General features: G+C 36.9%; 2 protein-coding genes across 2 annotated transcripts in view; both read left to right on the top strand.

Annotated features, from left to right (window-relative positions):
• slc35f1 (solute carrier family 35 member F1) overlaps positions 1-5,832 on the top strand; it is an 88,154-nt gene extending 82,322 nt beyond the window's left edge. Inside the window, exon 8 of the mRNA XM_041253106.1 lies at positions 5,509-5,832. Within this exon, the coding sequence (XP_041109040.1) occupies positions 5,509-5,733 (225 nt within the window). The 3' untranslated portion in view covers positions 5,734-5,832. The remainder of the gene's footprint in view (positions 1-5,508) is intronic.
• A 3,043-nt stretch (positions 5,833-8,875) lies between these two features.
• si:dkeyp-114g9.1 (uncharacterized protein LOC555399 homolog) lies at positions 8,876-19,492 on the top strand. The gene is given in 5 exon segments (XM_041253846.1): positions 8,876-9,005; positions 14,968-15,107; positions 16,840-17,021; positions 17,969-18,135; positions 19,326-19,492. Coding segments are annotated over 5 exon segments (786 nt in total).
• Positions 19,493-19,944: the final 452 nt, after the last annotated feature.

The raw sequence follows: 19,944 nt of genomic DNA, 5'->3' as shown, positions 1-19,944 counted from the left end.
GTGTAGAATTAAAACTACAAGCTAGTCCCCATGGCAACTAATACCTGGGCTCGACTCTGAACCTGCAGTGTGTTCTACTAACCACAAGGGGCCAAAACCTTTAGATACAGAAGCCGTAATAATAATGATGGTTGTTGTCATTTTTAGTTCAGAGCTACCCTTTCCAATTAAAACTGATTACCAGGCAGTTCTAGAACCATACAAAAAAATTAGAAATAACTAAGGCTCAGCTTCTGTAGTTTTTTGCTCAAAAAACATGCTACATATTTAAAACACAACATCAACATGCTGAATTGTGTCTGTTTGCTTCTGCCTAGGACTGCAGATTATTCTTGCAGTCTTTCCAAACCCAAAATAAAAACCTTCAATGGATTAGTTCAAAAGAGCCACCATGGAGCTCATCCAGTCATAGATGCAAGATGTTGGACAGATACCGTTCAACAGCACATATACTGTATCCCTCACTGAGTAATCTTTCAATTAAAATATTTTCCTGTAACAGACTACTATGAATCAATTACACTAAATGACAGTCAAGAACACAAATCTATAGTGTTTAGCATTTCTCTTCAGCATTTTGATACTCTGTACTTTTTCTGGGATTTGGAATTCTTTCATAAAATAAATTCATAGCAATAAATTTGACAGCTATATTTGTTTTTGGCATGTAAAGATTACCTCAAAATGCTTTGTTTTTATAGTATTTTGTAAATTGTTGTTTTCAAATTACTGTAATTTTTCATTGTCAAGGTTTTTAGCAATGTCCGCTTTTTTTCCAGCTGTCCTGCCGTTGTGATAGTTTATATAAACTGTCCACGTGGCAGGCATATCCAATGTTGTTCCAGGATTATCCCTTACAAAAAGTGGTTGATGGAATCTGGGATTCAATCATCTATCTCTTAACAGCTTCAATGTGACTTTTCAGGCTTTGTGATTCATTGCCCAGAGATAACAATTAAACACAATTTAAAGTAACTGCAAAGGATATGCACCTTTCATATCATCACTATTGCAAAAACTCACAACAATGTAGCAATCAATTGATTGCTTATTTTTAATGACTTAAGTTGCAGTATAAATATGAATTGACTTTGTTAATTAAACAAATTTGATCCTTAACTGTGTCCTATTTCCTAAGAAGACTGAAAAAGGACTAGTGGAGTGTGCAGTTGGGTGCAGATTAATTTGACTCATACTGAGAGACTTTATTTGAAGTACTGTATCTTGATAAATTATCAGGGAAGTACTCTCAGTGGGCCTCAGGACCCGGCAGTGAACTGAGGTAAAAAATAATAATTAAAAATGTTCTCTGTTTCATTGTTTGAGATTACTATATCAGCATAGGGCTCTTGTAAATTGGTACTGGCACAATAATCAATGGTCTGCATTTATAATATGCATAAAATAGAATTACTTTTGCATTTTACAAACTTGACCTGTTACTGTGGCTAAATATACTAGTAGAGGGGGTGGGAGTTTTTTTTTTTTTTTTTTTACCAAACAACTAATTACTATGGGAGAGAATAAATTCATACCAGGGTTATAGATTTAAAATAGAATGTTAATGTTTAATCTGGGTAATTGGGCGATCAGTGTGACCTTTGGTTATCCAAAGACCCCCACAGGAACACTGTTTTTCCCCGGCTCACACACGTTTTTTTAGTTTGTTTACCTAACATATGCTTGTTTTATGAATGAGTTAATGTGAATTGCCACCTGCCTCTTTTCCTGTAGGACATCCACAGAGATTGAAATGTTTTATCTCCAGTGTCTACCATAGACAGATTTTTTTTTTCCTTAATAAACAACTTATTCAAGTACAATTATGGAAGTTGCTTCAAATAAATAAAATTTGCACTCTCCACTTGTCTTGTGATGCTTGAAGTCTGAGTGGTTCTTATTGCAGTTACTCGAATGTTGTTGTTTTTTGGTACGCCTGTGTTAAGATGCTTTGACTATGAATTCAGGAGCTGCTCTTCAGTTCTACAGTAGTTGCCTTCCATATAGATCTGTAATGTACAGCTATGGCCAAAAGTTTTGCATTACCTATAATTTTAGGATTGAAATAATAATAATAATAATAATAATAATAATAATAATAATAATAATAATATGTGAACATCATTTAGATCTTTTATTTAACATCGTATTATCAAAGAAACTTGAAAATGATATCACGAAAGTCTACCGGAAGCCAGAAGACTAGTATAGTATTTCATGTTAGATTTCATGTCATTCTTCACAAAGATTTAAGTATGTAGAAAACTACAAAGCGATATGCAATTCAATTTGTTAACGTAACATTATTATTCATCAGGTTTCATTCGACTTTATGAAGCAAAATAAGTTAATTATATAGGGTGATGCAAAACATTTGGCCTTAGCTGTAGGCTTGATCAGCCAAATTGTCTTATATTAGTAAGTACCAGCAACATGTAGTGTACTGCCGGCAAAACATAAGTTACAGTAACTTCACCTTAAGGTGGTCGTGGCTTTTCCTTTTATGAAGGCACTGGTCTAGCCTACATTGCATAGGCTATATCTATGGTCCTGAACCCATAAACAATTAAAAATCAGTTTTTAAGTAACTGCAATATCAACCACTCAGGGTGATTGCAGACAGGTAAGGAGACAATAAAAAAAAAGAAAATGAGAATTGAATCTACGTTCTCATTGATGCTGCTGCTATTATTTTATTACCATACTGAATTGTGTGTATGGAATTTGAGGAGGTCCAAGTTGTGTCAGACAGCTGGCGAGTTTTTGAGGTAGAGGTGTATATTAGCTACTAATAGGGAATGCCAGGTTTACTGTGTTACAGTAATCGCACAAAGCTCCAATCTGTTAAGATTACAAGTTGGTTAAAAACAGTTCTCTTACTTGCTCCTGTGCTTCATAAAAGACTGCAGGTTGGGAAGGTATAGTTAATGTAACAGGCTTCCCATAGCAAATCTTTAGCACAAGGATGGGATTAGAATTAATATTGCTGCCCTACAAAAACCCAACTGAACATGTGATCTGCCATGTGTAGATTATTTAATCTGGGTCTTTGATCAAAGTATTGGCCGATAGGAGAATAGTCTTCCTGATATTAATATCTACACAATACTGATAGTATTGTGTAGATATGGCCAGGTGGTAAATATACTGTCAGAAGATGTGGCATTTAAATGCATCTAGTATAACTATTGGATGTTTCCCTAAAGCCTCAATCATGTAAGTATTCCGATGATTGAGCTGCTTGATCATTAATTCTTTGTTCACTTTTTAAATTTAGACTATACTTTAGACACAGTGTCATGTGTCTTTCATTCAGATTTCCTCCACCGCTCAATCCCAATATCAGTAAAAACTATTAAAAGATATATTTATTCATCCAATAACCTAATTTAAAAAATATCAGTGACATCACACTTTGATCTTTTCAGTGATTCATTCTATGAATCGTCTAATTAAAGTGCCTGTGTGGCTTTGAAGAGAAAGTAACAAAAGAGCAAAAACCAAATCCAGTTACCAAATTAAAAATCAATTGAATCTCATTATTGAACAAGTGTCAGTTAGGACAAAATGTTTTAAGTGGTAAAAAAAACAACTTGAAACAGTGAATTATTTTAACCGATTCAACACTTATCAATGTTTATCCCTTAAATAAACTATTAAGACAGCAAAGCTGAAGTGTTCTTGTTTGGCAGTTCAGGTTGAGGACAGTGAAGTCAGTTACTTTGGGAGAAATTTGCCAGTTTATCAATGATGCATGCAACTAAAATATTAAAACAATGTTGGTTTAAAAAAAGAAATGATAGTGATCAAAAGTTATGACAAGACTCAGTAGGGATAACCACGGCTTCATGCTTGGTCTGGCTGTTCGGATGTCTAGGGGTGCTTTTATTTTAGGTTTGTTGAAAGGTATTGTGCTAGTCAGGCAAACACAAACACTCAGCTTGCATAACCTAATTTAAAGCTTTGTTAAAAATGCATTCTAAGAAGTGAAAGGCTGAAGCTGGGATTTTTTTTAATTATAAATAAATTTTAAAAAAAGTTGTTTCTCGCATTTGATAAGTTACTCTGTAGACCTAATACAATATGAAATAATAACGCTAAACTGACAAATGCAAAACGATTTGAAAGAATATCGAATGTTAGTTGAGGTCCCGAACCATTGTGAAGTTTCAAAACAAGCGAAAGAGATGCTTCAGACAAATATCTGGAAGCTGCTTTAAATTAGATGCTTCTGTGAGCAGATCAGTTTGTTTTTCTTAAGATCGCTTAATTTACTGTGCCTGTATTGAAATGTGTTTTGTTTGTAGGATTACTTTGTTGCAGCATTATATCTGGACAGGACAGTGATATTTCAAAATTTCACTATTTCCAATGGGAAAACGGGCAAATGTGTGTCTTTTCGTTTACATTATAAGTATACAGTATAATCGTAAATCTCGAAAAACTACTCACTTCTAAATCTTTTGTAGTCATTTTTGTATTACTTTAGTATAAATACATGTTAATTTGGATTCATATGTTGTTTTTTTCTGACTTTATGTGAATGAAAAGACACACATTTGCCCATTTTTCCATTGGAAATAGAGATATTTTGAAATATCGCTGTCCTGGTCACAAAAGCAAAGTTTGTGGGGAATAATAGCCATTTTCTATACTTTTGAGGCATAAGCAATTAGGAAATAACACTTACTACCCAGGAACAAAAATTGTGTTACATAGTGTAATTTATTTAGATTTCCAGGAAGCTTTTGACAAAAAAGATTAATTCTCAAACTGAACGCAATAGGGATTCAAGGTAATGAATGCACATGGATTAGGGAGTGGTTAACATGTAGAAAACAAAGTGCTGATTAGAGGAGAAACTAGGAGTTTATGTTGACTCAGAAATGTCTTCATCTAGACACTGTGGGGAAGCTATTTAAAAAAAAAACCGCCAACAAGATGCTCTGATACATTGTGAAAAGTGTTGAATTTAAATCAAGGGAAGTAATGTTAAAACTGTACAATGCATTAGTAAGACCTCATCTAGAATATTGTGTTCAATTCATATGTATGAGTGATGCAGTAACACTGCATTGAGCTTATTTGTCACAAAAAAATGATAGTATGATGTAATAATACTATGCCCCATTCCCTTGGCTGCACAAATGCAGTTTCAATTTTAAACTTTCATTTGGATGACAAAAAAACAGCTGAAAGAGTTGATAAAAAAAATGAACCGCTCATAGTTGACTTACATCCATAGTTTTCTGTCCTTTCCACTTTTCTAAGAAGAAACTCTTGTCCACACTTTTCCAATGAGAAAACACTGTCCTTCATACTTTTCTATTGAGAATACTGTCCTTTGGACTTTTTAAACAAGAAAACCCTGTCCTTTGACTTTATTGTATGTAATTTAGTGTCCTTTAGTTTATTGCACCTTTACAGTTGCTTATCAAGGACTTGTTTGGTTTACTTGTCTGGTCTGAGTTCCTGGTCTACTGATTTAATCTGTATTCTTCCCTTTAGTTTTCAGGTCTGTACCTGCTGTCCTTTTTTGCCATCATCATGGGGTTGATATTGTACGCCTCCTCTTCAACCTATGTTGCCCAGGACCCTCGGGTCTACAAGCAGTTCCGCAACTCCTCAGGACCTGCGACAGACACCCCAGTCACAGGGCCGCTGGAGCCATCTGTCACCTACACCAGTCTGGGGCAGGAGACTGAAGAGGAGCCCCGCATTCGAGTGGCCTGAGCTGGAAGTGGGGCAGGGGTGGGACAAGGGGACACTGCCATTACACTGTGTAACACAATTTTTGTTCCTGGGTAGTAAGTGTTATTTCCTAATTGCTTATGCCTCAAAAGTATAGAAAATGGCTATTATTCCCCACAAACTTTGCTTTTGTGACCAGGACAGTGATATTTCAAAATATCACTATTTCCAATGAGAAAACGGGTGCTTTTGTGTCTTTTTGTTCACGTAAAGTCAGAAAAAAAACAACATATGAATCCAAATTAACATGTATTTATACTAAAGTAATACAAAAATGACTATAAAAGATAATCAGTATAATCGTAAATCTCGAAAAACTACTCACTTCTAAATCTTTTGTAGTCATTTTTGTATTACTTTAATATAAATACATGTTAATTTGGATTCATATGTTGTTTTTTTCTGACTTTATGTGAACGAAAAGACACACATTTGCCCATTTTCCCATTGGAAATAGAGATATTTTGAAATATCACTGTCCTGGTCACAAAAGCAAAGTTTGTGGGGAATAATAGCCATTTTCTATACTTTTGAAGCATAAGCAATTAGGAAATAACACTTACTACCCAGGAACAAAAAAAAAAAAAAAAAAATTGTTACACGGTGTTATCAACTGATCCACTCTCACTGTATATAGAGAAAGGAAATCACTGGCTGAATACAAGAAATGAAAAAAAGCAAGAACAAAAATGGAATGAATACAATGAGTGTGCAAACATTGATGATTTCGCCTCTTGATCATGTTGTAGAACAGTTCTCTACAAAAACAAGTTGACATCACTTGAATTCCCTGCTTTTAGAGCAGCTTTTTATATTTTTTTTGTATTGATTTTTGATGGTATTCATGTAATATATTTCATACAGATAAAGGCTGTTGGCATTAGGAAACCTAATTAGAAAATATGCCTATTTTAGAATTGAGAACTGAAGCCACTGAAGTAATAATTTCATGGTGATATAATGTATCTTCCGTTACATACCAAAGGCAGGACCGGGTCTCTAGTAGCCTGTTTGCCAAATTGTGAAATTACTTTCTCTAAATACAGTGTAACCTAAAAATGTTCACCACTGTATTGTTTTGTTTTATATTTACATTCTTCCATGTTGTGTACATTTTGAGTATTTATTTTCAAATCAAATTCTTGTAGTGCTCCTTAGTTTTGTGTTGTTTATTTCCACTCATTTTAGATGTAAGTTGTTCTTGTGTGTGCACCTACATTAGATCAGGTCATTGTGTTAAATGGCAATCGCCAGGTTTTTTTTGAAGTTGAAAAAAAAGCCTCCTCTATAAGGAACAGGTTTTAAATGTTGAAAAAAGACTGAATATTTTATCAGTCATTCCCATTGTTTTTGTACATTAATGTTCCACAATGCTTACCCAGTGTTGAGTTTTTGACTTTTTTTTTTTTTTTTTTTAACCCCACAGGAGATTTTGAGGCTCAGATGATTTACAAGCAGTTGCACGGGGTCTCCCAAATATTTGTCAGGGACACATAATGCTTAGATGGTATAGGGCTGTAAAAAGAAAATGCCTGACTTGGGGTTAAGGTCATTACTATATAACTGGTGCACCACTGGTAGAGAAAAATCAAAATGTTGTAGTTATCATGTTGAATATATAATAAAGAATACATCTCACAAACGCAGATACAAAATGTTATCAATAGTCTGACTTTGACAGACTTAATGAGAACCCCTATTGAAAACTACAAGTGTATTCTGGATGGAAACTGCTACTATAGCTCAATATCTTTCAGCTATAAGCTACAAGTAATGCATGAAGTCTTACATTCACACATCTTAGTGTCTGTTCTGTCCTTAGGTAATAATGCAGATTGTCAGCCTGAGCATTAATCATTTTATATAGGGAAAAAAAACAGACCAGGTCAAAGCAGCTGATCTAGTTCCAATCTAGTGGGAGTTTTAGAAATAGTGAAGGGAATGCTTAATGAGATAGTATAATAATGTACACTGCACAAAGCTATAAACATCAAGATGATCCTGAACTGAACTGAAATGCTGACACACACAATCTCCTAACTGAACAAATGGCAAACGTTAAGCTGTTCATTTTATGTAGAATGTTTCTTGTTATACAGCTTTTTTTTAATTATTATTATTTTATAAATAATTAGAGTACTGCCCAAAGCATACTGTAATGTACACTGTGGCATGTATTTGAGCCAGAAAAGGCATCTCCATTTTCTATGTGAAATTTTCATTTTATGTCAAAAAGAGTCCCATTGGAGTTAAAGCTATACATTCCAGCTAATAAATATTACTAGTCACTATACAAGGCACCATTTCAATATGTGCACCACTGTGTAATTAAGAAAGGTTATTGTCTAGTTTAGATCATTCTAACTTGTGCTATTAACATTTAGACAAGTGTGTCGTTCTAACCTTTGTTGATCTAACCATTTAGTAATCTTCAGAAAAAGCTATGACAACAAACTTTGCCCGTGGGTAAAAAGTCTTTGGTTAAAAAATCCTTACAGAGCACACTTAACTCGGGCTGTAAATGGAAATGAAGACCAAAAACTTTACATTTTCAGTGAAAAAAAAAACTTTACATTTTGATATCTGCATGCTTTTAATGGATTAGCTGTGGTAATGTAATACCTGTATGATGTTTTCAAATAAATGCTTTGTGAAACCTAAGATGAGAATGTGTTGTCTGTAACCTGATGTCAAAGTTGAACTTCTGTGACTAATGTCATCTGTTTACCCAAACCACAGAGGACTTCAAGATGGGATACCTGAAACAGGAATACAATGAATTGAGGATGGGTCAAAAAGTATTTATCGGAATAATACACATTTCACGGGTGGAAGGTAGGGCTGGGTGAAGAATATGGCTTAGTATTTAGAGGCTTAGCCTTGAAGGAATGATGATGGCCTGCGGGCCAGGACTGCTTGTTTTGAACTGTTAGTGGCCAGCTGGCCAGAGAAGGTTTGAGCTGTTAATGGCCTGCGGGCCAGGGCAAAGGACAGGGTCTGGACTTTATACCGCAAGAACCTTGTACTGCTGAGGTCAGCCCCATGGACCCCCGGGACCCCATGAAAAACAAAGATTCTCTGACTCTGTGGAGAATCCTGGCAGCACTGCCTCGTGGACCGGGCCATGCCCCCAGAGGACGGAAATGATCATAACCTGGAAAGAAGGAAGGAAAGAGAATCCCTGTCTCCAGGAGCCGCCCTCAAAGAGGTGAAGAGAGTCCTCCAAGGCCAGGCACTGGAGTGCACCCGCAGGGGTATCTGAAACATAGAGTTTGTTAGTATTTGAACTTTAGTAGATGACAACAGCTCTTACTGGAACAGTGAGAGAAAAACAATACAGTCTCTGGGTGAAACAAGAAATAGCGCATGAGCTGCAAAAGAACAATGTGGCTGGTGGTCCCCTCTGACTAGCTACGACGAGGATCCCCATTTAAACGAAGGCTTGAGTAGCTGCGGCTGACACGAGGCCAGGGAAGTGAGACTCACTAACCCCCCCAAAAGGATGGGCCACCATCTCCTCGCAAGGACCGCACCTGTGAAGACAAAGACTGTGTGCCAATGCTCAAGAAAAACCAGGAAAGAGGGACAAACAAGGACAAAGAGAGCGATGGTTCGTAAAACGGGCTATGTGCAACCCTCCGCTCAGTGGAGAGGAAAAACCCCCTCTGTTAGGAAACCTCTGGTGGTCCTGGTGGAAAGGGTGTCCCCACTCCAGGCATACTAGCAATTTATTGGTGAGTTGCTGAGATGTCTGTAGGAAGAGAACGAATGAAGGAATGGACTGCTGCTGATGATCAGCAACCCATAGTTTTATAAGGTGATGACATTGGTTTTTGCTGCTGATGAGGCTGCGCTAATCCTGAATGAGTGCGGGGTATAGAACTGGAGAGAGATACCTGCTCTGGAGGTAAGAGAAGAAAGGTGAGTTGCGAACCAGCGTCTTGTAATGACATTACGGCAACAATCGATAATCGGGATCTAGGGGACGCAGGGTTTTTTGATAGATAGGAAGCTGAACAAGGAAGCGTAAGGGCAGTTCTTCTTGGATAATTTAATAAATTGTCCTTGACGAAGCTGGTCAGTCTTGGATGAGTGAAGGACCAGAAATGATTATCAGGAAATATTGAAAGATCACAAAAATGAATACCAATGGCTGGGAAACTGGATAGTGATGGCAGGCACATAGCTTCCATCACCAGGTCGTCAAATGGGTTGAAACATCCTGAGCACAACATTGAAATTAATTGTGAAAGGACGTCTGTAGATGTGGGTAGTTTGGATGGAGATGAAGGGGGAAGGCTCTTGCAAATTCCCCAGTGTGAGGCGCACTGTGGAGATGGAAAGAAGTGTCAGCAAGGAGATGGACAAGCTACTATAATAAAATTGGATGTAGGATTTTATGGATGCTGACGAAAGATGAAGAATGTCTCGTGCATGGACAATGAATGGTACAATTCAATTTTCAATGGGGTAGAAGATATTCGGTTCTCAGCACAGAATGAATAGAATGATGACCAACCTGTAGCGTAGGAGGACGTGGTAGATGGAGAGAGGGCTGATGGCATGTATTCTCTTGCAGATGAGAGTAGATTGGAGAGCATTGGGTTTAGTTGAATATGAGATGGTGGAACTGGAGACCCTTCTGTTGTCTAGAGAGATGAGATTCCGACCATCCTATGTGTTAGTTAGTACAGGATCGATCAGCAGTTTGCTACTATCATGCTTGCTTGGAATGGAAAAGGTGAACTCAATTTGAACTCAACTCCAGTCATTCTCCTAATAGTGGTACTCCTTAACTCATAATCAAGACAGATTTCCAGTCTCGTACCACATCTCTCACCATGTATTAATGATTGTAGTATTTGAGAGGATGAGCAGACATATTAGATGGGGATTAGTGTTAGCCTTTACTGCGGATATGGCTGCCATGATCCGAGTATTGGAGGAAAGCTGGAGCTTTGGAAGCTCTGGATGAGGGTTTCTTGCTTCTGAAAGATATTTTTACGTGAGAATCCAGGTTTTTGCAGTTGAGGAGAAAGCAAGAAAGTGCAATGTGAATGTTATGCCTTGCAAAATTGAATTGGCCGAAGGGAGATAACGGGTTGCATTTAGACTGAGTTTTGGTACTTGTAAGTTGTTAATGAGCTGACAAATACATTCCAGGATTGTTGAGTGGGAGGCTGGCTTCAGATTTGACAGTGTCCTGGGTGATTCCGAGGAGTTCTAGTCGGGCTGATGGTTTATCATGAGGGTGGGATGACTACTGAAGAAAACGGGGATCGCAGATTGAATATTGCTTGAGCAAGGGGGTCCAAAGGTAGGGATATAAAGAGAAAGGCTGGAGGAAATGCAATGGTTCTGGATCAATTGTCTAAGCCATCTAAACAAGTTTTTATTTCTGACAAGACATTGCTTGTGCTGTTGAGCAAACAGGGGCAGGGCGCGAGTGAAAATTGAAATTATGAAAATATTTTTAGTTAAGTAGCAGTGAAAACTGGAAGCATACAGGATGAGAAAGTCCAGTAAAATAGCAGTGTGAAGCCTGTTTCCAAAAATTAAACTTGACAAAAACATCTCAGCCATTTCTTAGTATTTGCAAGCAGTCTAAATTAGAACTGTACTTGAAAATGTTTCCTTTCATAAAATAAAATAAAATGAAATGAGCTTGAAAAATAGCTTTGAGAATCTAGCCCTCAATGTTGCACAAATATCAAAAGTAGAAACCATATGTGGTGGCTAGACTTGATTTCTGACTACAGACGCTTGCTGTGGACCATTGAGGGCAGCTGACGTCCAGTTGTAGGTTGGAACGTCAGCTGTGGGGACCGGAAGTGCTGAACCTGAAGAGATGACAACCATGATTGGAGTGGTAAATACTGGCTTGAACTAATGGAGAAGCAACCCGTTTGTCCATATCATTGATCCCTGTATTAATTAAGGCAATTGAGACGGCAATGGGGTGAATGAGGGACTTCATGTCCTCGGAAATGTTGATATGATGCTGAAGGGGAGTTCGGGTGCGTCTCCTGGTTGCTGCACTGCTGTGCTGAGAGGAGGCGACCACCATGACTGGAGAGGCGGAGCTGCTGCAGCCTGTCCTGGAGCTCGAGTGTGAGCGAGTTTGCGGAAGCACGCTTGTGCGTAAGAGCACTGAGGAGTTGGGATGGAAGGAAGCTCCTACAGAGAAATGCTAGACCTGAGCGATGAGGTTTTTGTTCTCATCCTGTGGGTTTTAGATCCCTTCTCCTTGCTCAAAACAGGGAGGCCTTGCAGAACTCTCTTTAGAGCCTGTAGCTGTAGCTCCCTGTGGACATGCCACTGCCAGGTTGGAAACATTCTTATTGGACCCAGTACAAACACCATAATAAAAATGCTGGCGTGGCATGATATACTGCATTCCGTATAACAGTGCTTCCATCAACCCAACCCACATGGTGAAGTGAAACTGCTAGAAAAAAAACAGTCCATGCACTTTACACTGGCAATAGAACAAACATTGTGTGTGTGTGTGTATAAATATCGGTCTTTGTGCGTGTGTGTGTGGGTGTGCGCGCACGTCATTGCAAAGTCAATCGTATTTTTAAAAAAAATGTGTTCACATTCTATATGTAATAAATTAGATAGTTATACCAAGATATTTTGAATATATCTCAATGAAACAAATTCCTCTTAAATCCAAAAAGGTGGACTAATAATTATTATCAGTGTTTGATCAGCATGGGAAATAATTGAATATTATTATTATTTAGTCACCAGATGCTTATTCAAAGTGACTTACAGAGACTTTGGGGTGAACTGTGCATCACAACTGCTACTGCTGTCATTTACAATAGGACCTTGATTTTATGTCTCAACACTTTTAATCTCCATTATGCAAATATTAAATATATTGAACTAAACTGTCAAATGGTGTGGCCACAATGAAAGATGTGTTCTGTATTGCCAAAAGAGAAAAATGAATCAGACTTCCCATAAAGGAACCACTTCTTCTCTGCTTACGTGATGACAAGATGGTGTCTTTGCCTTCAGTTAAACGTCCAGGTTATGAAATCGAACAACTTTGGGGAATTCAAAAGGAAGCTCTTGAAGAAACATACAAAGGTTAGTCCCATCTGGCTTATTATTGATAAGGTGACCATATGGCTCAGTGTTTAGCGGGACAGTTTGGGATAGTTCAGGCTTTTCATCTTACAACCCAATGAATTCTGGCAAGTTTTACCTGTCTCAGGTACCATTCTTAGCTTTAAGAGAAGCAGGACTACGCTTACCAGAATGCATTGAGTTGCGAGTTGAAAAACCTAAACTGTCCCGCTGAACACAGAGTCATATGGTCACCTTAATTATTGACTGGTATATACAGTCGCAGACAAAAGTATTGTCACCCTATGCTTATTATACCATAATTCAAGATTAAGGACTTTTAACCACTTTATAATAAAAAATAAAAAGCAAAATATGCCATTTTTATAATTTAACAAATAATCCTTATCAAAAAACAAACTTATTTAATTTGATGTATTCGTTCCTGACAAAAGTATTGGCACCCCTGCTTTAGTATTACATGTTTTCCTCCATTTGCTTTTATTATGGCTTTCTGACGTTTGTGATAATTCTTAACCTGTCCCATTAATCTGGACCCATTTTCTATCTTGCATGTTTCCTTCAGCACAAACAGATTGGATGCACAATGCTTGGCTATAGCTTTTTTTCAGATCGGTCCAAAGCACTAAGCTCCTGTGATTTGAAAATCATTCCAGAACTTTTGTCTTCGTTTTCTTAAAGAATTACAAAGTTTACGATGCTGTATGCTTTGTGTCGTTGTCATGTCTGTCAATCACCCTGAGGTGGAGTGTAATCAGTGTCGTGAGAGGGAAAAAAGTTGGGTTTTTTTTGTTTTTTTTTTATGACTGGGTGAGTGAGAGTAACACAAATATAGACTTGAAACTGTCACAATAAAACACCTTAATACAGTTCTATGTCAATTATATGTCTCTGTCAGAAATAGCTCTGGAAAGCCGTATAGCATAAGCAGTTGCGTGGGGCTCAGAACGGGCTTAAACAAAACAGACACTTCTTGTAAATGGACCACCCCTGAGCCATAACAGTAACTGTCAAATGCAGAGTTCAACCCTGCCAATAATGTGTTCACAGCATACATAAAGAAACCTTGGAAGTCCTATTGCTATTAACTAATTTTAAACAGAAATAACACTTTAGTATATCTGTTAAAACATCATAATTAATACTTTTATAACAGCTGTAAATGGAAAACAGGAACTATTTTATAAGGTAGAATGTTATTTCCAAATTTGTCTGAGCTGTTTAAGTCAGTAATTAAGGAAAAAATTGGAACAAAGTCCTGAACTGGAATGGATTTAATGAGCCACAAGTCAGTATCACTATTCTAAAGAATATTGACATAGTTAATTTGATCATTTTTCTCCTACACTGTAATTTTGGCAATTTGTATACAGTATGCACTATATTTGTGTAGAGAAATGTATCAAACAATATTTATCTTCTGCCATATACCAATTGATGCCAGTCAATTCGGGAGATTTCTTTTCTTGATAAAGTTTGATTAGGTGTATAATAGTACACTAAGTTTAAGGTACAATGTGGATCTAAACACTATTACAATACATCTGGTCCTGGTCAGCTACTTTGAGTCATGTGTAAGCATCTGTAACTATATTAAGGCAAAAATTAAATAAGGGGGACATGTATTCATACAAGAACGATTCGGTAGACTACATTTGTTTTAGTGCTTTTATTTACGTATCGCTATGCACGCTATTACGATGCACTATATTGTGTAAAGGATGAATTGTTAAACCCTTACTTGTGATCAACATGGTGCAATAAAACCTGTGTAATAAGATTCTGTGGCTTGACAGATGATAACTAAGTCTTATGTTTAAACTTGCTAAATTGCAACACGTTTCACAAGACTAGTTGCATTTTCTATTCCATCCCAACCAGTGTAATAGAAGATGATTGTCTAGAATGGCAAATTTAATTCAAATAAATAAAATCCATCAATTTTATGCACCACTGAAGCACTCTAAACCAGAGTTAAACCAGAGATGTGGTGACTATTATACTCCAAGTCTCATAAAGTTTTTTTTTTTTTTTTTTTTTTCTTATGCCATTTAATTTTTGGTGTTTTGTTTTAAACCTGCATTGTTTTGAATTCATATTCTTATACGTTTTTAGACCATGGAGAGCTGGAGGGAATGTATCGCCTATACTATCAGTTCAGGTTCCAGTGGCAGTTTTCTTACTGGTTATTTAAACAGCCAAAGTCAATTGACAGCTGCGGACAATCTACCTCCAATGGAAGAAGTATAATAAGAGTAAGATTTCCTGCTGGTGGTCGACTTCCTGTGATGTAAAGTATCTCTTTTCACTACATAGCATTACTCGCTCACCTAACAGCAGCACAAAATGAGCATGCACATGCATGGCTGTGTGAGCGTGTGCATTGCTAAAATGGTGACTGTGTAGGGTGCTTAGCAGCACTGCTGGTGTGAATGAGACAGAGCACTTTGTAGTACAGTGATTGATAAACCTGAGTGCAGTGATTCAGACAGTCTTATTGCATTTGGTAGTGCTAATTATGATGACTGATCAAAGAACACTGACCAGTACTGCTGATGTTAACCAGCTGCATGGAAAAATGGCTCTGAACAACCCTGTACTACTGGACCAAAAAAAGAAGGCAAATTCCAGGATCTGTGGAAAAATCGCTGGAAATGGTAAGAGCAGGACATTGATGAAGAAATGTTTTGAGAAGTCTGCAGAGCCATCTATCCTCTCGATGAGGGTGTGTGGATGGGGAGATCATCCAAAGATTTAAAAACGCAGTTCTTTACGCAAACGCTTTGAGCCTGTCAAACAGTGTTCTTTAAAAGAAAAAAGAATCCCTGTCAAAAACAGTTGTGACAATGATTGAAAAGAATGAGACAGGCATCTTATGTGCCATCAAAACGGTTTACTTCCTGGTGAAAAATAAACTCCCCGACAGCTTGCATCCAAAATTGATGGGCTTTCTTATCCCATTCTCATTAATTATTAGTATGTTAATTACATCAATTGTTTTCTTTATGAATTTTCATTTTAGATTGTATGTATGTCAGCAATAGTACACCGTTTTGATTTATTAATGTTTATAAAAATAATTATTGTAAGGACAACAGTGATAACAGTTCTTCTTTGCAAGTATGAGGGAACATAGATGAAATATGGAATCATTCATTTTGCCTCCCCCACTCACTGACACTTTCCCAAACGGGAAAGAAATGATTAGGAATTTAGAGCTGGAGATCTAAATTCAAATATACATTGCAATTGACCCAAAGTCATATTTGTGGCTGTTGCCTTATAAACTGGCTTGTAAACATATTTAAAATTGTTTTTTAATTGTATACAACCCTTGTTTTCCCAGACTTACAAAAAAGTTCTACCAAGGGGGTGGTATATCCATATTTTAAAGTCCTTTTGAGATTGTGCCACTTCTCTAAAAGCAATGTTTCTAATTTGGAATAAATTGGATTTAAAGGCTTGATAATATTTGCATGTGGAAAAGTACATTTCTTCATCAGTATTCCAATCACAGTCAAATTGGCACAAGATGAGTCCATCAGCTGACTGGCTGAATGAATGTTACTTCATTGAGCAAGGATGTTGCAGTATAATTAATTTGAGTAATGCTTCATTCTTATGTTGTCCAAATAATTTAATAATTGCCTGAGTGGCAATGTCTCATAAGGCTACTAATTAAGGCTATCTTGTGTGGGTACAGCATTAACTAGGGAAAGTGTGAACAAATGTATTTAAGAATAAGCCAATAACCACAACTCAGCATTTTGGAAGTGTTGTAAACCATGTCAATATTGCTATAGGATGATTGTTTGAAGTTGAGGTCATTTTTTGAGGTCAGTTGTGCAGCATTACCAACAAGACCTTGAAGTCTTCAAAAGCACTAGCAAAACTGGAAGTCTGCATCATTTAACAAAAAAAAAAAGAAAAAGAAAAAATACTTCTATCTCCCTGTCCCATTGAACTCTTGCTGTGTCCCTTTGCTAGGTGTATCACGACACTCTGGAGGGAGTGTACAGGGTGCTGACGAAGGAGATGCACACTACTTTGATCGATTTTGAACACTTCTGGCAAGTTGCCAAAATTCAGATGGCAAGAGAGTGTAAGCTGGAAGAGACAGCTGTGAACTATGTCAACTGGAAAATGGTTGACTCTGTGCCTTATTACAGGTAGGTGTCTGGATGAAAGGGCCTTTCACTATTGTGCACATACAAACATAACAAGACATTTATGTCCAGCAGGTATCCGCCTTCGTTTTTAACCCTTTCAGTCCTGAATTGTCACGCTGTAGAATGTGGTATTAAGTTCTATAATTCAAAAAGTGTTAATTTATTGAATATGCAGTACACCCTTGCTATAACGTCCTTCATTATAACAAACTTTCAACTATAACGAACCAGGCCCCTGGACCCCAAATAAAAAACTAAAAAATAATAAACATACACTGTAAACATCCCAGTCTGTACATATGCGCTGTGTAACTAAAATCATTCAATGTTGCAACAAAGCTGGAAACTATACTGATCGTTTGAAAAAAATTTGGTTTGCACTGACATTAAATGTTGCGGCCTTGCAGGTGCAGGAACCATTTACATGGACTTCCTAAAACTCGGCACATTCTCTAATTGACATGTATTCCCCTACATGCTACCTTGTTTATAATGATATCTATGCATACAATGAGCTCTTGCAACTTTCCCATAGATGCACACCTGCCAACCAAAAATACAAAACCAGTAATGCAAGTTCAAATCTTACCCATGGTCGTTCATTAAATGATTACCAATTGCTGTGGCCTGCCACTGGCTAACAGTCGTTGTCCTCAGTCTACTAGATGGCACACATTTGCATACATTTAGTCTGATCTTTTTCTTTAACTTCTCAAATTAATTATCACACCTTGTTTGCAAGTTCTTTATTAGCCTTTGTAAACAGCAGATAAGCACTATCATTAATAATACTAAAAAGGCTTGTAATATAAATAAAATTTTGAAACCAAATTCCCACCATGTTCCTAGGTCTGTGTCAATGTGAGTGGGCTTGTCACACATTGTGATTGCACAAGTGAATACACACTATCCTTCTAATCATTTTAGATTGTGTACTTTTTCTGCAGACTTTACATGGTGTCTCGAAACTCTGTCTATCTGGACCACTTAAAGGGATTTCTGCAGCAGAAAAGGTTGATGAACAATTAGATTTGTCAGGAAGAAAATGCCTGAGTCAGAAACCTTCTGCCAGAGTTTTACCAGCTTCTAGAGTTTGGCACCAAGGCACTGGAAGGTTATTTTTTAAATTATTGTGTATTCTGCTTAGAGATACATATAAAAATAAAAAATAAATTGTTATTTTATGATGTGATGGACCTTCCAATACTTCCTGAAAGTTTTGTTGAAAAATATTGATCTGGCCTGCAATGACATAATTCACATTTATTCTCAGGGTCTTTATAAACAATAACTGATGTAGTTCATGAAATAGTATCTGCTTATATCCACTCATTGCTTGATATTTATAAATGTTGTAAAAACATATGTGTTAAAACATGTACATGTTCTAATATAACTAAGTCAAATACATCAGATTTACAGTGTTCCTGTTTTTTTTTTCTTAACTGTAAGCAAGTTCTTGTGTTGTGTTTTGTTTCTCTGTGCGGCTTAAAATGTCTCTGTCCTTTTAAAAATTAAATGCTCTCAGTGATCTCCGTGATGTCACGCGAAAAAACAAACAGGCAGTGAAAGTCAATTCCTACCCTATCAAATGATATCCAACAAGCTGTACTGCAAATTATAGTGGCCCAGCAAGTCAAAAAAACAAAGTGTGTGTTTTTTTTTTTTTTTTTTCTCAGAATGACATTTCAGTATGATCGTGTTTACACGGTCACAAGCTGTTTGTTTTGTTGCTTAGAACTGAGTAACCAAATTTTGGGAGTTGTTTGCGGACCACCTAGAGTTTACTCACAGACCACAGGTGGTCTGTGGAGCACAGGTTGGGAACCACTGTTGAAGAAATTGGTGCTAAATTTACATTTTTTTGCTGAACCATTGAGCAGAGCAATTTAAAATATATCCTTACAGGATGTGTTGACTGACTGGGCCACTGCTTGCTAAAATACCACACTGCTGTTGGATTTGTAATTGATGAATTGGTGTTTTTTTTTTTTTTTGTTTTTTTTTAACCTTGATTCATCTAAAGCACCAAATATTCTACCAGTGTGCAAAGCCACTTTGTTTATCAAGCAATTTACTACTCCCGACATGATGGGGAATCTTCCAACAATTGTACGGCAGTAGAGACTTTACCTGACATTTGCTATTTTTGGGATGAATTCTTTAGTTGGTTTGCTTGTTGGATTAACATAGGTTTATAAAAACTGTTCACATTCTGTATGATGCAAGCAGTGCTTTCCAGCATACCCGGTACAGAATCTGTTGGATCATTCATCACAATTAGCATTGCTTTCTTGTCTGCAGGCAACACCTTTTCTGCCCATCTGAGTCGAATCATCTGGTTGTATTTGCACTGTGGTCAGCAATTGTATATGGAGGCTGTAAAGGGATTTGTTCTTGAATGTGCACAAGCAAGCCTGGAATATTACACTTCAGTCACGCCAGTCTTTTACACTCAGTTTGTTCACTGAACTCGAAGCTGGTCTTAGCACTAGGCTAACTTGCTGCTGTTATTGGATTTTTAATCAGCCATGATTGAATGACAATGGATGTGAATCATGCCTTGGTTTAATAATGTCATTGACTTTTATGAAGTGTTTTTAATGCTATTTTAAAAAATGATAATAAGCCCTTTTTAAGAATATGTGTATGATCATAGAATTTTAACTTCATACTACAGTATGTATTCAATAAAAAACAGATAACTAGATAGATAGCTCGATCGATCGATCGACATTGGCTCATTTGAAATAAATCACCTTCTATAAATGTTCTGTTCTGTTTGTTTTGTTAACTGCTCAGTATATACTTTATTTCAATCTAGTCAGAATTTTATTTATGTAGTCCCAAGATGTGAAATGTGAACAGATTTGGTGCTGCAATATAATTGGCATATCCACAGAGTTTAAGTACACTTCTGGAA

This window comes from Polyodon spathula, chromosome 6 (assembly GCF_017654505.1).
Source record: "Polyodon spathula isolate WHYD16114869_AA chromosome 6, ASM1765450v1, whole genome shotgun sequence".
Classification (NCBI taxonomy): Eukaryota; Metazoa; Chordata; class Actinopteri; order Acipenseriformes; family Polyodontidae; genus Polyodon; species Polyodon spathula.
Note: the sequence above shows the minus strand (reverse complement) of the source record. Positions and strands in the feature narration are given on the sequence as shown.